Source organism: Lonchura striata, chromosome 12, assembly GCF_046129695.1.
Source record: "Lonchura striata isolate bLonStr1 chromosome 12, bLonStr1.mat, whole genome shotgun sequence".
Classification (NCBI taxonomy): Eukaryota; Metazoa; Chordata; class Aves; order Passeriformes; family Estrildidae; genus Lonchura; species Lonchura striata.
Window position 1 is genome coordinate 13,707,287 of NC_134614.1, and position 16,961 is coordinate 13,724,247.

Sequence of the window (16,961 nt, forward strand, 5' to 3'; positions counted from 1 at the left end):
CAGGTGTGACACCCATGTCCCATCAGCTGCAGGGTGCTGAATTTCTCTGACACTAGGGCAAGGGCAGACATGCCAAATGGCTCTAACTCCTCCAGGCTGGAAAGATGTGACTCTGCTGTGTCTCAGTCCCACAGGTCAGGCTTTCCCTATAAGCCTCCATTAAGTAAATGAGATTTTAATGCATGTCCCAAGGGCTGGGAGCAGCAGGATTGTGCTGGTAAGGCAGGGCAGGGCTGTTCTGGTGGCTGAGGCACCCATTGGCACCCTTGTGCCACTGGGCTCCTCTCTGCAGCCTTTCTTTCTGCCCACACATGGCGTGGCTGCTTCTCCGTTGGCCCACTGTTGCTCGTTTCCAGATGCTTACAGATGCTTTCTCTTTAAAGGCATGGACAGATGGCTGCAAGAAGTTGAGTGAGTGTATCTGAGTCTTTGTGGCTGAGTGGCGTGGTGGTAACAGACCCCTGTGTGTTCCTGAGCTGGTGCAGGTAGAAAATCCTGTAGGATGGCCCCAGAGACAGCTCAGGATAACCTGGTTTACATCATGTATGTTGGGAATGAGGAGGGCTGCTGCAGCCTGGTCTTATGCTTCAGTAAAGGGAGGCAGCTGAGTATCTTTCAAGAGTATTATCTTAAAACCCAGGGCATGATTCTGCATCCTCCAGTGTGATGGTGGATGCTCTGAACCACCCTGTAAGGACCTTGGCAAAAGCTGGCAGGGATGGAAAAGAATTGGGTTGGTGTGAAAGGAAAGGCAGAAATGGATTGAGATTGGCAGGGATGGAAGGAGGCGAGAGCTGACTCCCACCCCACACCTTTCCTGGGCACCAGTGAGGAAGCTGCCTGTGGGGCTGGGGGGACATTGAGTGTCAGGTTCCACTGCTCTTCAGGATTTCCCCTTCTCCCTAGGGTAGAGAGATGGATATAAAGCCCAAAGCACTGCAGTTCAGCCCCTCAGCCCTGACAGCTGCTGCTCCAGATGCAGGCTGTGCTGGAGCTGAGTATTCACTAAGGATGCATCTTCCTGCCAAGAGGAGATCTGAGGAACAGTCAGGGGGCTCGCAGGCGGCTGTGCTGTGCCTGTACAGATGCTGTTTTCATCAGCACTGTGTTTATAATTTCCCTTCTTAATGGACCTCCCCTGCTCTGCTCCTGGTGCCATTCAACTTCCCCCTGTTCCTCCTCCCTGCCCTTCACTCCATGTCCTTCCTTCCTTCAGGGACGTGCTGTGCCATAGAAATAGCCTCGGTGTCTGTGTGTGTGTGCCCGCAGCGCTCACACCTCCTGGCCCGCTCCTGTTTGCTGCTCAGCCTTATCTTGCTCCTGTGGATGCTGGTTTTGTTTTCTGCCCCTGCTGTTCCGTGTGATGAAGAGCTTTGGGCACGTGGCATCGTGGCACACCTGGGGCTGGCAATGCAGGAAGGAGAGCGAGTGAGGAGTCTGGATCCAGCACTGCTGGCTCTCCACACTTCCCATCAGCTACAGCTTTGCTTTGGGTCATGTGTGGAGACAGCTGGAACCTCTCCATGGTCACTGAAGGTGCCTGCACACTCAGGGAGGAGTCAGTTCCTGAAGCTGCTCCTGGGTCTGGGCTGATCCTGCAGTGATGCTTTTGGCTCTGTACCCACCCTGGTCTTTGCTGTCCTTCTGCCCTATCTGCACCTCTGCTTCTCTGCAACCCCTTCCCTAGCATGGCATTACCAAGTTTGGAATAATTTATGAAGTGGAGGGGAGTTTTTGGCCCAGCTGTGGGGTGAGATTTTGGGGCTGTGAGGAGGCTCTGGCTCCTCACACTTGACGAAGCAAGTGTTGGGGCTGTGAGGAGGCTCTGGCTTTGACCCTGGGGCACTCAAAGTTGAGCAGAGCTGCATTGTTGCCTGCAAGGATGCCTGCCCTGGCTGGGGGAGGTTTCAGGCCAGCAGTGAGCCTGGACTTGTTTTGGGATGGGGCATGTGGCACAGAGTGACCCTGAAGTGCTGCTCTGAGGCTGGTGCCACACCACTCTCACCAGGTCAACAGTGGCAAGGAGGGCACTGCCAGTGGGTCTGGCCCCGTTTCCCTGCTTGCCTGGGCTTCATCCCACTGGCCCCTGGCAGGGCTGGGGAGGAGGCAGATGGGGGACAAGCTGTGGGTCCATATCAGTGCTGCACCCCCACCATCAGTTTCCTGCCTCACTGGGCTTCTTGCTCTCCTGGCACGCTCTGGGGAGGCGGAACACTTCAACACATGAAGGAGAGCCTCCCTCTAATTACCAGGAGTGATGAAAGCCTCTTAGGCAAGAAGTGATGAGGGAAGAGTGCCTGACCGTGGGAAGGAGAGAGACGGCACAGATGGCATCACGCTGCCGAGCAGCCTGCTCCCGTGCCAGGAGCAGCCACATGGCACACGGACACACTGGGACACAGCCCCAGCCGGGCTGCCCAGCCTGACCAGCAGCCAGGGATCCCTGCCTCAGCTCCTGGGCAGCCTTGCAGGGTGCTGTGGTGGTCAAACAGCCGTGCTGAGGCCAGCAGGACTGAGGCAGGCTGTCGACAGTGTTTCACCATGTTAGTGGCACCCAGGTGCTGACTTACTCACCACTTTGACCTGGGCTGGCTCTAAATGCAGCAGAAATGCTGCAGAGCGAGGTGTGTGTGGTGAGTGCTCTCACAGTGGCATTTGATGTCCTTGTGGCAGAAGGGAGAGTGTGGAAACCATCGCTGAGGATGGGGCTTTAGGAATGGCTCAGTTAAGTTAGAGCAACTGGGAGAGCCAAAGTAGGAAAGGGGAACCGTGCACCTCAGTGTGTACTTGGAGGATAACCGGAGATCCTTTGGCAAGGGGAGACCAGGACACCAGCTGGGACCTCCAATATGGCAAAGGAGATCCTCAGGTGAGGAGGGTCTTGAAATAGCCAAGATTTGGCTTTGATCCTGAAGAACTGTGAGTGGAGCTGCAGCTGTTGGGGTTGGGGTGCCCAGGGCAGGGCTGCATCAGGAACTTCACCCAGATGCTTTGAGATGCCTTGTGTGGTGGTGAAAAGGACTGGGGAGTCCCTTTGCAGATCCTGAAGGACCTGGTGACTGGAAAAATCTTTTCTTTGGAGGATGGTGGGGGCGATTCTTGGGAGCTTGTGCCCCAGCATGTGGCTTGTGGCTGCTTGTGCTTCTCTCTTATGTGACCTCTCTGGGGCTGAGCTACTCCTGTGAGGATTAATCTGTATGTTCCCTGTCCTGCCCCTCCATATCCTGGATTTATCTGTCCATTGGTCCTGCCTGAGCCCTTAGCAGGAGGGCAGGACTGTCCTTTGCCTTTGTTTGTGTTCCCTATTTCCCCCACCCTCTGCACCTCCCTCTATCAAAGCAACCAGAGATAGGAGGCTGGGGCTCTGCTTTTAAGTTGAATCTCTGCAGCTGAAATAAAATTGCATATATTTGCATAAGGAGCATCTCAATTAGCATATTTGTGGGTAAAGCTAAAAGGGCTGTTCATTTGGAAGTGAAAATGTGAGCGAAACATGGAAATGACTTCCAGCCCCCTTTGCAAGCAGCTTAATTAAATATTTCCTTAGTGTGTGTGCATGGATTTGGGAAGCTCTGGCTGTATATGTAATGGTGTGTGAAACCCCAGGGCAGGCGGGGAGACCTAGTCCTGCAAAGCCTTGGGTGTGTCTTTGCACCCTGTGGCCCCCTCAGGTCCCCACACCTCCAAAGTGACAATTCTGCTGGAGGGCAAGGGATTTGGCATGCCAGGCTCTGCCACCAAGGATATCTTCTCCAGGAAGATTGTCTTTCAGCTGCCTCACAGGGTGATGCTGTGTTTTCCTGTCGTTTCCCAGGGGTAGAGGCAGAGAGGTAGCTGTGATTAGGAGGAGGATTGGGCTGGGCAGGGCTGTCTGCCTCCTGCCAGAGCTGTGTTCAGGGAAAGAGCCTGTCTTTGTTTAAATATAATTGCTTTGGGCCTGATCCTTTTGATGCTCAGATCGGTGAGGAGCAGGTATGAGCCTTCTAAGGTGAAAACTAGTGCTGCTGCTTTTTTCTTTTATTCTTTTTCTCTTTTTTTTCATTTTTTTTTTGAAGCCAGGCTGATTATTTTTGCTGCCTTTTAGCCTATGTCTCAGCAGCTCTCCCATCTCCTCCTTGGGAGAGCAGCTTGGGCTGCACAGACATGCCTGGTGCAGACCCGCCCTGTGAAGGCTCGTGTTCTAAATGTGGGACCTGTCTGCTATGCCCCCCCAGACAGCATGGCAGGGGGGGCTCAGCCCCTTCCCTCCTCAGGACTGAAACCCCCAAAACCTCCCTCCAACTGTGGGATGCAAACAGAGGTGCCTGGGAGGGGGTTAGTGAGGGTAGCTGACCAGGTTGTCGAGGTGCCACTCCTGTGAATGGCTCTGGGACTCTGTGTGTCCCCTCCTGCTCTGGGGAGAGCCATCAGATCCTTGGGGCTGGTTTCATTGCTAGGAGGATTGGAAAGCAGAGCATGGGGCATCCTTGGGTCCTGAACACACGCCCAGAAAAGATGGGGAGAGGGGAGCAGGAGTGATCCCTGTGCACAAAGAGCCCTGGGAGGAGGCTGGGGGGGAGATGGAAGCGTCTGGGGCTGAGGAGGGGTGGAAGGCACAGGCACAACGCACACGCGGCTGAGCTGGGCTGGGCTGGGAGGGTGAGGGAGGGGGTCACACACAACCTATTGTGAGTGCCTGAAAGGCCCTACAGTCCCGAAATGTTAATCTGACCCAACCTTTCACCAGTTATAATTTTCCTCTCAATGAGCATGCATTAATCTGGCCCTTTCTCCCCTGTTCCCCTGTGGTGCAGAGCCCTTGTTCTGCTGCCTCTTACTAAAATCGTCTTTCAGTGAACCCAAATAAAGCTCCCAAAGTCTGGAGCTCAGCTCCTGCTGGAGTGGGGCAGTCAGGGTCAGCCTGCCAAGAAGAAGAGGGAACGTGGCCTCTTCAGCTGGGACACAAATCCTGCAGTGCCTGAAAGACCATATCCCCCCACCCTGCTATGGGCAAAGCCTGTGAGCTCAGGTTGTGCAGGCATCTCCCTCCCAGTGCGTGGCCTGTGCCCTGTGGATAAAGGATCCTTTCCACCCCGAGGTACAGGATCACCTAGGCAATGCTGTCCTGCTGAAGCATCCCAAGAAATGTCCCCGTGGACTCTGCCTTGATGGTGCCCTAACACTGCCCACTTCTCTCCCTCTGCAGCTGCCTGTCCTGTGTGAACGGCTCCTTCCCCTGCCACTGGTGCAAGTACCGCCACATCTGCACCCACAACGCTGCTGACTGCTCTTTCCTGGAGGGACGTGTCAAGCTCTCTGAGGTAAGACAGTGTGAAACTGCACCCTTTGCCTGTTCTGGTCCTGTCAGGGTCCCCTGCCCTCTGGGGAAGGGCTTAGAAGAAGGCAAACTCAGTCAGAAAACCATTCCCACTGCCTCTCCTGAGGTGCTGGGACTACCTGAGGAGCAGTGAGGGAGGAAAGGGAAATGTTGGTGGAACTGTGGGCTTGCTGGTGGGGAGAGGCAGCTTGGGAAGTCGGCTGAAGCCCGGAGCACTTTAGGCTGAATGAAAGGAAAAACAAAGGCAGAATCGCTAAAGCATTTTCCTTTGATGTTTGTGAAGGAGCAAGCTCGAACTGTCATTGCAGAACAACTTGTTTTTGGAGAGGGGAAGGTTGAAATCTGTAAAACAAACTGTTTTGCTGCACCTCGTGCCTTCTTCATCTCAACTGCTTTGCTAAGGAACATGTTCTTTTGTGGGGGGTTCATCCTGTGCAGCATCCATGCCACCCACTGGGGAAAGCTGCCTTTGGCAGGGTGTTTGCAGGACATCCTGCTGTCCCCAGCCTGTGGTGGCATCACTGGCTGCTTGGCTTGGGTATGGAGGTCTGGCAAGCTTCTGCTGCCTCTACAGTAAATGCTGATTTGGATCCTGAAGGGAGAGTTATGGGAAGGAAACTCTGTCCCTGTTCTGGAAGGGGGGTCCAGTTAACTTAAATGGGTTTCCCACTGACTTTATATGGCCCCAGTGGGAAGGGTCCTGCTGCCTCCAGAGGAATTTACTAACCTGAGAAAGTTGGAAAAAGCTGTTTTCTCCTAGCTTGTGCTGTGAAGAAATCCAGTGAGCAAGCAACCTGCCTATCTCAGGCACCCCAGAAGCCTGCTCCTGAGGTCACACTTCCAGCCAGCCCTGGCATTGCTTCTGCAAATACAACACGTGGTGTTCAGACCTCTGGAACACAGCAGTTCTCATCTGCCCATTACCCTCACTGAGGCCATGGGATCTGCCCCCATCCCTGCCAGGTGAACCCCAAAGCATCTGACTGTCCCCACAGTGGTGGTGCCCTTGGGATGTGTGCAGCTCTCCCATGCCCTGCCTGCTCAGGAGCGTGTGTCCCTCCCCAGTGTGAGCAGGGTGTCCCCCAGCAGACCTTTTGGCCACACTGGGAAATGGACCAGTGCCTGGTTTGAGGTTTGGATTGCCTGGCTCAGCCTGTTTGCACATTGGTGTGGGCTCAGCAGTTCCCAGCAGGGATGGTGAGGCACCCTCAGAGTAGCTGCAGCTGTGGGCTCTGTGACCCAGCTGGGATGAGACATCCTGTCCCCATCCCTGGCCATCCTGGTCCCCAGCAGGGCGATGTGGTGGGTGTGGGGGCTTGGTGCCAGTCCCATGGCACCACCAGACAAGTTAATGGTAGACATCCAGCCCCATCCTCTCTGCAGGAAGGTTATTTTAAGCAGGATTTGGTCTCTGTGTGTTGGCTGAAGTGGGGTGGGCACTGGTCAGGAAATGCAGGGACAGAGGGTAACTGTCTCTGCTCCTTCCCATGGGTAGTTCACCACAATTTCCTGAGTGGGAGAGTGGTTGTTTTGTAGGAAAACAGAGTGATCCATGGCACTGTGTCCTGGGCATGCCAGGAATGCTTTTCTGTATTTCTGGGGGTGTCAGAGCTGGAATGGGCATGGGTAGGAGCCACGACTCACACAAATGTGCCTGGAAACGGTGACAGCAGTCAGGATGTCCCTGTCCTCTGGCTGTGGTGGCTTGAAAGCCTGGGCTCTGGGGATTCCCCTCCTCTGTGGCTTTGCTGGGAGGGTGCAGGGCTGGGGAAGAGGCGATGAAGCAGCACAGGCTGCTGTTCATTTTTTTCCACTTGTGGTGTGCAGTGGTGGGCAAAGGGTGGTCAGTGATGGACTTTGGAGCATCCCATCCCACAAGGCTGCTCTTCTGAGACAGCCCCTGCTGATGCAGATCTGCTGTGGAGGGGGAAAGGCTCCTGGACTGTGGGGAACAAGTGTGTTGGCTCAGATTAGGTAGGTTCAGCTTGCATTTGTTCTTCATTCCCCATCAGTGGGAATGGCTGAGGACTTTGTGAAGGAACCTCAAATTTGGGGTCAGGCCCAGTCCCAGACGGCCTTCATCCTATCTCTGCTGATGCACAGCCTTGCAGCTGGAGCTGGCAGCTGCCAGAGAAACCCAAATGGCAGCATTTGCAGTGTCATTCTAAAGCTCTTACCTCGCCAGACAAACCTGGACTTCCAAGTCATGTTCTCATCCAGCTAGAAAAATGGTTTTAATGGAGAAAATTCTGAGTTGTGTGATGTTTGGGGCCTTGCTTTCTGCTTATCTCACGCCTTCATAGCTGCCTCCTCCTGGGGCTTGGGGCTCTGCTGGGAGGGGCTATTTTTGGCAGGACACAGAGCTCTGTGGGCTGTGCAGTGTTCCCAAGGGATGGAAGTGCTGGGCAATGCCAGACCGAGTTGTGTCAGTGGTTGGACTTGCTCATAGGGGAAATGAGTTGTCCTTGTACCCCCACCCCTCCGGGCACCCTGGGCGCCCACCAGCGCCAGGTGCTTCCTGTTTGGGCACAGGCTGACATTTTTGCTGGATGAGACACTTCTGCTGGCAGATGTGGAGCGTGTGACATCATGGGGGGATCACTCAAACTGCAAATGAGCAGAATGAGCCCCCTGCCTGTGTGGGGAGAGGGACACACCTGCCTGCTGTGCTCCCTGGGCATGCCTGCAAACAGTCTTGGTGAGCCCAGCCTGGGGGGCGTGGACTTACCCACCACCCCAGCTGGGCTGCAGCAATAATTACTGAAAAAGGAGGAGATGGAAGTGTTGGAGAGCGAGCCAGGAGTTTACACCTGCCAAGTTTGAATTTGTCTCATGGGGAAGGCTTGTGCCATCCATGGGGGCCCCCTGCAATGTGGAGATCAAGCAGGCAGGGGCTGCTTCCTCTGACAGCATTTTGAAGCTGGGAACTGGTGGGGGAAAACCACCATGCAGTTATGGGGACACTCCATGGAAATGGCAATGGGCATGAGGTGTTTCCTCACTGTGAGTTGAGCTGATTCTGGAAGTGGGGGGAAACTGAAGCCCCACTTTGCTGGGTGGCAGCTGTGATATGGAGCAGGGAGGTGGCAGAGCAGTGCCCAGCATCCCCAGACTGCCCCAGCCCTGTTGCCATCTCTGGTTTGGGGCTAACACTACTGTTCCTCTCGGCTTTTATTTTTTAGTGTGTTTTGGAGGTAAATAGCTTCTCCCCTTGAAAATTGTGCTTTTGGGGAATACAGACTTGTGAAAAACAGAAAACCCAAAGAGTAAAAGTGGTTGGGTTTTTCTGTTAAGATTCACTAAATGAAACAATTTCTTTTTCTTTTCTCTGCATTGTTTGAAAGTTAATTAATCACACTGGCTGAGATAAAGCCTGGCACTTTGCAAGGTTCAGCCTGGCTTGCTGCAGGATGGCAGGAGGCAGCTGGGCAGCCTTGGTCACACGTGGCTGCTGGTGGCCTTGGGGCAGGGCTGCCCCTGCAGCCGCACTGTGGCCATCGGAAGCTTTGTGAGAGCAGTGGAGCGGCTGCATCCACTGCATTTCTGTTTCTAAAGCAGCTCACATGTCATTTCCTCTTGATGTAATTTCAAGCCAACACTCCCAGGAGTAGCTGCCGTAGGTGTGAGACCTCTGCCCGGCTCAGCAAAGTTGGTGTGGGATTGCATCAGGCTGTTGTTGCAGAAGTGTTGCCCGCCAGGGCTGCAGAGCTGTTTTGCTACCTGAGCTCATTTATTTTTGCTCCCTCCTGCTCCCCTGTGCTTTGTACACAAGAGTCACCAGCTCCCCTGGAGCAGCTGGGAGCCCATGGCTATTAAAATTGGAGTGCTTTGCCCTCCCAATGCCTCCTTCCCCAGGGGCTGGCAGGGAGGTGCTTTCCCCTCCAGCTCAGACTCAGCAGCATCCCCTGGCTGCAATCACTTGCTGCTGGGCAGCCTGCAGTTGGGCTGGGTGGGGTGGTACTGCTTTGAGCTGGTGCAAATAGGAGCAGCAGCAGCAAAATTTGCTGCAGAGCAGGTTCTTTGCCACACTCCAGGAGCACATTGCTGTATCAAAGAGAGAAAAGTCTCTTCTGTCTGCTTATGAAGCAAGGGGGATGGAGGCTGTAAGGGAAACAGAGGGCTGAGCAGGTAGCTTGACAATGCACAGTCCAGTGGACATTGACTCTGAAACCTGCTGGTTGCAATGATGGCATTGAAATCCATATTGTTACCAGTCGGCCCAAATACGTGTTGCTGTTGCAGTGTTAGGTTACAGATTCCAGAGATGGATCCTCTCCCACCTAAATCAACCTGAGCTGTAGAAAACACTCTACTGCTCCGCCACCAGATTCCTTTCCTGTGCTCTTCTTTCCTGTCTTCAGGGCTTTGGGCAGAACAGGCATAGGATGCTGGTTTGGGGCTGCTGCACATGAGGATTTTCTCAAGCATGTGCTCAGGTGGTGTTTTTGCAGTGGATTGCCAAGCCTGCCAGCCAGGAGACGGTCACAGGGGTGCTGGGGGAGGCTGTACATTATTCCCATCTCATCATCTGCTTCTTTTTCCCCTTGCAGGATTGCCCTCAGATCCTGCCTTCCACCCAGATCTACATCCCTGTGGGTGTGGTGAAACCCATCACCCTGACGGCCAAGAACCTGCCCCAGCCGCAGTCCGGGCAGCGCAACTACGAGTGCATCTTCCACATCCCCGGCAGCACCACGCGCGTCACCGCCCTGCGCTTCAACAGCACCAGCATCCAGTGCCAGAACACCTCGGTGAGTGCCACAGGAGCCCTGTCTGTGGGCTGCTCCTTCCTGCCTGCCCCAGGACCACCCCAGCTTGTTGCATGGCAGTTTTGCTCTCTGGTGGCAGGTCACAGGGTTTCTGTTGCCTGTGGGGTGCGAGGTGGGCTCCCAGCCACCACCCCCTGCTGCACTGGGAGGCTGCTTGGGGTTGTTCCAGATAGGATCAGTGCTGAAGCCACCAGGCTTTAGGGAGCATTTCCAAGGAAATTGGGTTTGCAAAGCTGAAGAAAGTTGCCTGGACTGGAGCTAGATGGGCTCGGATGTGCTGGAGCCCCCCCAACACCAAGCTGTCCCATTTTACAGGCGGGAAGGAGGTAACACCTCTGTGTCCCATTGCACACGTGGAGCCCTCCACATACAGCTGTGCCTGCCAGCCCTGCAAGCACTTCCCCTCCTCCCCTGCAGCCTCTGTCCATCCCTGACTCTATCCCTGATCTGACCAGCAGCTGCCTCCTTCCCCTGCCTGCCTGCCAGGAGATCCCATGCTCCCTGCATCGCTCCCTGCCTCTGTGTCCTTGCCCCTGCAGCCCTGTCACCTCAGCTCTTTCTTGCAGGTGTCTCTGCCTTCTCTGTCCTGGGTGAGCTGTGTGTGTGCCTCTCATTGAGCACTAGGCCCATGAACAAAGCCACTCTGGGTGCTAATAGCCCCACTGGGAGCTGCCATTGCTCAGTGCCTCAGCTGCCTGCTGTGCTCTACACCGACCTGCCCTCATCCAAATGCAGCCAGCCTCTCCCTTTGCTCTCCCGTTTAATCCTTTTAAAATTTGTTTTTCATCTCTCATACTGTGAAAGCTCATTTGCAGCCTAACACCAGTGCTGATCCCTGCTCTCTTTGGTGGCACAAGTGACATTTAGAAGCCACTGAAGATGAGCACTGGCTCCCTCTCTCCTCCAGTGATCCCAGGGCAAGAGAGCCTTTGGACAGGAGGAGGGAGCATCCTGAGCCATTGCCTCCTGTCCTGGGGGGATGCTGTGCAGCCAGTCCAGCCTCCTGCCAGGTCTCCTCTGCCTGGAGCTGGCAGCTGTCTCCTGCCCAGTTCTGTGGTGTGAGGTTTGGCTGAGTTCATTCCGAAGCAGTCCGGGACATGTGTGCTGCAGGATGCTCCTGTAGGGAAGTGCTGTGGCTGCACAGTGCTGAGAGCAGCAGCCTGATGGCTCCTGTGGGGTGCTGGGGAGAGATGCCTATGCCTTTGCAGAGGTGGAGCTTGCTGAGAGGCTCTGAACCATGTGGACTCATTTCTCCCCAGTATGTTTCAGCTTGTCAGGCAGGGGGGACAGTCTGAAGCAGAATGCATTCCCTGTTTCCCAGGGGATGCCGTGGCTGCCAGGGTTGCATGGCCTCTGCAGCTCTTCTCCAGAGGGACAGGACAGCTGTAACCAGTGCCTCTTCATGGGCTGACAGTGGTGGATGTTTGACCTGGAAACTGTCAGGGATGCTGTTAAAACAGCACAGATTGCCAGAAGAGCATGTGTGTGGTGTTGTGAGGTCCATGGGGAACAGGTAGCTGCAGCTCTATGGGGCTACAATCTGAGGCAGGAGATGTGGCTTTTGGGTGTAGGTTGGCTTCACAGAGGAAAATAGAGTTTTGACTTGAAAAAAGCTGCTTTGCTTTCAGGGTCTGCTTGCCTGCTTTAATGTTTGAGGGCATTGAGCCAGGCTGCATTATGGTGTGGGGGATTCAGATTCACACTTGTGTGGTGTTTGTCTCCTTCATGCCTTTTTGCAGTCCATCTGGTTGCTTGATAGTGCTTCAGGCTCTCCCAGCCATGGCCCCACGGCTTCTTCCATTGCACTTCATCCTTTGGGTTAGGATTTTGGTGTGGAGAACACTGGCAAATGGAGAAATAGGAAAAGGATGACATCCTCCCACCAAGTGAAGGATGGATGCCGAAAGACATTTAAGCACACAGTGTTTCCAGGAGTTCAGTGGGATCTAAACAAGAGGTTAAATACTCTGTGGAATAAGGGATGCTCTCCTGAATCACTGGTGAATGAAAGGCATAATAAGTCAGGCCCCTTAAAACTCTTTGTCTTTTGTTTTAGTGCTTGTCAAACTCCAATGACTTGTTAGCACTTTGAAGAAAGGACATCTTGGTTAAATATTCAGCAGTTCATTCATTAAGGTCTGAGTGTTGACTATAAACATCGTTTGAAACACCCAATAGATCTTTGGCAAGCTCAAGGGAGACCAGCTCTGGTATTCCCCAGCGTCCCAGGCCATAAACCAAGCTGAAGGAACATTTGCTGCCTCCTCACTTTGGTCTCTTTCTGCTCTTCAAGAGAAAAGCAACCCTAATGGTTTTTCACATGTATTGTATAGATGCAAAAAGAAAAGACAAGCCTAACTAAGAAAATTAAGATCTTTGCCAATAAACTAATTTTTGCAAATTGATTGCTTTTAATCTTCTGGAGGCAGACTTTTCCAGGCTTGCCTTTTGCAGCAGAGGATGGAGAAACTGTCACCTGTCTTAATGCATAAGGTTGATGCTACTGAGATTAATTTTCCAAATATCCTTGCCTTTGCCTATTCTTTCCCACCTGACATCTCTCAACAGAGTTCATCCACCTGACTGCTGCAAAAATGAAGCAGTTTTGCAGTTGAAAAGTGCCACAGTCCCAAATCTGCACTGATGCCTGTAACATTGGACTTGATCTGATTTAGTCTTGGCCTTTGCAAAATGGCTACAGGTGTTTCTCACTGTCAAGGCTTTGGATTTTTCTCTCTGTAATGTTCCTCTTAAGGCTGAAATAGCCCCAGAGCTGCTGTTTCCCTTTAAATATATAAATAGGAAGAACCCCTGATCTCCTTTTCATGAGCTTGTTGTCTCAGCACTTTAAATTAAGCATCATGCCTCAGTTATTTCCCTTTCTTTTTAACCAAAGCCCCACGTGGTAAGGAGCAGCTGTGCCACCTCCCTGGCTCCCTTTTGGTTCCTTTCTCACCAGTGCCCCTGGCATGGAGAGCCCACCTTGCCCACCGTTTCTGCTGTGGCTGTGGAGGTTCCTGCCCTCTGGCTGGACTTGGGTTGGGATGTTCACCTGGAGTGAGCATTATTGCTGGGACAAAGTGATGTGGGTGCAGAGCAAGCTGGGCTGGCAGGGTGGGCACATGTGTGGTACCCCAGTGTGGATGCTGAAGCCCAGCCCCAAGTGTGGATGCTAGGAAGTGAAGTAAGACCTCTCAGATTTATGTTTTCTGGATATTTTTTTGTTGCTGTAGAACCTGGGTGTTGCTCTGACATATTCCCAGGGTCTCAGGTTGTCATATCATGCTGGATTTGAGGCAAGAAGAATCCAGGTGAAGAAGCTTGTGTGTGATTGGGGAGGAAAGGAGGAGATCCATGTGGAAAGAGAGAAAGGAGATGCAGAATCAGAGGCTGAGCGTTACTGTCAAGTTGTGCTGTTGTGCGGATGACGGTATTTTACTCGGCCCAGGGTATATTTATAGAGGAACATAAATCATACACACATGCCCTGTTCTGAGCACTGCACACCTCCAGTATATGTATCTCTAATTAACCAGCCATGGAGAGGGAAGCGGGATTGGAGCCCACAGCCCCAGCTCCGTTCGCCAACAAAGCCACGCTCTCCATCCTAGCAGTGCCTACATTTATCTTTCCTGCAGCAGTGTTTAAAGTGAAAAGGGAGTATCAGGAGAGTTTGATAGGATCCAATTAAATTCCAGCAGATAAAATAATGATGAATTGCAGTTGAGCCCTGGCGAGACGCGATGTACATTACTGCTGTCCCTGTAGTGCAGGGAAGGAGTTGAGGTCATCAACTACAGAAAAATAGGACACAGCTGCAGCCCAAGCGCTCCTCCAGAAATGCAGCCCAGGGGGATGGTGCATGTGGGAGTGAGGGGGGCTGCACAGGAAATTTGGATGTGTGGGTTTGCTTGCAGAGGAGCAGCCCCTCTGCTGCCTTCCCCAGGGATGGGTTGGGCAGGTTGTGGCTGAAGTGGGATGGATGCCCTGTGGAAAGGGGTGTGATGGCTGTGGGGCTGCCCTACCTCCTCTGCCATGGGAAGGGCTAGTGCCTTGTCCAGTTGGCAAGGCATTTGCAGGAGCATCCTGAAGTGCATCTCAGTGCAATCTGCCCACAGATTTGGGGTGTTTCCTGCTAACTGCAGCTGTGTCTCCTGTGTGGTTCCCTGGAGGCACCTTCTCAGAGTGCTGAATCTCTCATCCCAAGGGAAGCTGGGTAGCTCTGAGTGCCTGTTGCTGCTAGCTGGTGTGTGTGTGAGCAGTGGGCTTCCTAGAATCAGAAGTGGGACTTTCAGGGCAGGTGACAGCCATAGCCCTTGTGTGCAGGGCTGGTGGCATTCCCTGCATGGAGACAGGGTGGGTGTGAGAATCAGAGATGCGAAAAAAATGTGAGGTTGGTGGTTGTTACTTGGGAAGATGCCTGAGATAAGTTTTGGGTAAAGAGCCTTGAGAAAGGCTTAGCGAGGAGTTCTCTTGCCTGAACTGCAGAAGGAGACCTTGCTGGGAACACCAGTATCCAGGTGGGTGGGGCTGAAACATCCTCTGTCCTCTCTTCCACATTTGCCTTGTAAGCTCTTCAGGGAGGGACAGGGAGACTGGCTGGGTTAGGTAAGGAGCCAGGCAGTTCTCAATTGCTGGCTCACTTGATGGCATCTCTTCTCCCATCCCCTTCTGTGGGCTGTACTGCATCAGAGCACATCACTTTTGGGCACTGTCGGTTTGCTCTCAGGCTGTGCCTGTTGTATTTTGCTCCCAGAGCAAACATCCCTTTCCCATAGCTTGTCCTCAGCAATTGCCAAGCCAAGTCATCCTTTGGCACAGCTGAGGGTCCTGGGCCCCTCTATAGAGTGAAGAGTGGTCTGACAGTAGGACTGCCTGGGTAGGTGCATCCCCCCACTCACACCCATCCTGGCCTACTCTCCTGCTGCTTATCCGTCTGCTGCCAGCCACTGGGATTGATTAACTGGGAGGTTAATAAGAGTTTAATGGGTGCTTAACACCATGTTAGCTGGGAACAGGGAGGAGCGAGTGTGATGGAACCTGTTGGCTGTCTGTGAACTCTTTTTTGGTTCCCATGGACAGATTGGTAAGCACTCCCTGCCTGATCCCCACCAGCTGTGGGGCCTTCAGGGCTGGAAGGTGGCTACTGCTTTACCTGGATGCTGCTGCCTCCCTGGCTGTGGCTGTGCTTTTGGGTGGAGAGGCCACTTTTGTGCTTACAGTATGGCAAGGGCTGTTGTGAGGAGACCTTTTGGAAACACCATTCAAAATAAGAGATGCTTTGGAAATTAGATCGGATGGATCTCCAAGTCCTAGGAGGACAAGCCTGGAGCCCCTGCAGCTGCAGCTCCTGCCTGTGCACAGCCAAGTCCTGACTCCAGCTCCAGTGTTCCACAGGGACCAGGAACATTATCCAAGCCACAAACCCACTTCTGTCTCTGCAGGGCAGGTTAGAGGCTGCTGACAGTCATGCAGATGCAGAGGACACCATTTTCATTGATATCCACATTCCCTTAGTGATCCCACACTTTGAACACCAGCTGAGGTAACAACTCCTGGTCTGTCACTTCCCTTGTCACAGTCCTGTGCTCCCGCTGCTCCCCACTGTCTGCTCCAGCTCCCTGCCACAGCAAAGTCAGCATCCTCAGTGCTGTGTCCTTTCCCAGAGGGAGACAGTCTCTCATCCAGTTGGCCTTTTGCTGTCTCAGGACTGGTGCATGAAGAGTTAATGTTCTCCCTCCCTCTCCCCCTATTCTTCTTCCTCCAACCCACCTCCCAGAAGAACTAATTTCCAAAAGCAGCCGGGGCAGAGAGATGCAAATAAATGTTTTGGACAGCTGCAGGCTGGATGCCTTCCCGAGATGCCAGGGCCCCAAATGAGACATGTCAGAGTACAAATTGAAAATGCCAATTTCACTTATGCTGCCACGTGGCTCGTCACAGCTAAATTCTGCTCCAGCTCTGCCACCACCCTCCCCAGCATGTGCTCCCTCCTGCTGCCAGGGAATGGTCTCTGCTCACTGCTATGGGTCTGGCCAGCTCCTTGTTGTGGTTCTGTTGAGGATATCTTTGGGTGGAGTAGGATAGGGCAAGGTGAACAGATCTGGACCCCTAGCCAAGTTCTAGCTTCATCTTCCCAGGCCTGGTAACAGGAATGTTGCTGAGAGGCTCTGGTGGTGGATGGTGCATGGTGGAGATGTGGTGAAAGTCATCTGAGCGAACATGATGAGAGGTGCCATGTCTGGGGGGTTGTGTGGGGGGCGATGGGGCTCTGCCTGTAGAGAGGAGATGGTGTAGGAGCTCTTGGATTTGTAGCTGGCTGTGTTATGTCTGGCAACAGCTGTGTGCAGCTGACCAGCAGCAGCCTTCCTCCCTGGGGAGGGCTGCATTTTGGGGTCCTTCACCCTGTGTTTGGGTGCGGTGGCTCGTGGACAAGGGATCACCAAGAAGAAGCTGTAATGGAGGACCAGGTGTGGCTGTCACTGGCAGCCTGTAGCACTGAGGGAGGGGTGTGTTGCCATAGCCAGGTCTCACACTGGGCATGTGCCCCATTTTGGTGCCATATCTGATGCTGGACTGGTGATGCTGCCTGTCTGGGAGAGACTCAGCACAGAAGGCACCAGCTTTGATGGCCAGGTGAGAAGACTGAAGTGTTGTTCTCCAGGGCACACTGGCCTCCTTCATGGGCACATACCTGGCCTTGTGGAGGGGTGGAGTTGAACAGACCCACTGCAGAGGGTCCTGTGTGGGGTAGCAGCTGAGGCAGTGCTGGAGGAGATGCTGGGGCCACCTCCTCTAGGTATGGCCTGGGGCTGGAAAGGTGATGCTGGGGCTGGCTAGGGGCAGTGGCAGGGCTGTGGCCAGCCCAGTGCATC

The 16,961-nt window shown here is 53.6% G+C and overlaps 1 protein-coding gene across 2 annotated transcripts in view; it reads left to right on the forward strand.

Moving 5' to 3' along the window:
• Positions 1-16,961, forward strand: part of PLXNA1 (plexin A1) — a 116,377-nt gene that overhangs the window by 58,779 nt on the left and 40,637 nt on the right. For both annotated transcript variants that reach the window (XM_021532004.3, XM_021532015.3), the window contains exons 9-10: positions 5,186-5,300; positions 9,868-10,068. In XM_021532004.3, the coding sequence (XP_021387679.1) occupies positions 5,186-5,300; positions 9,868-10,068 (316 nt within the window). The remainder of the gene's footprint in view (positions 1-5,185; positions 5,301-9,867; positions 10,069-16,961) is intronic.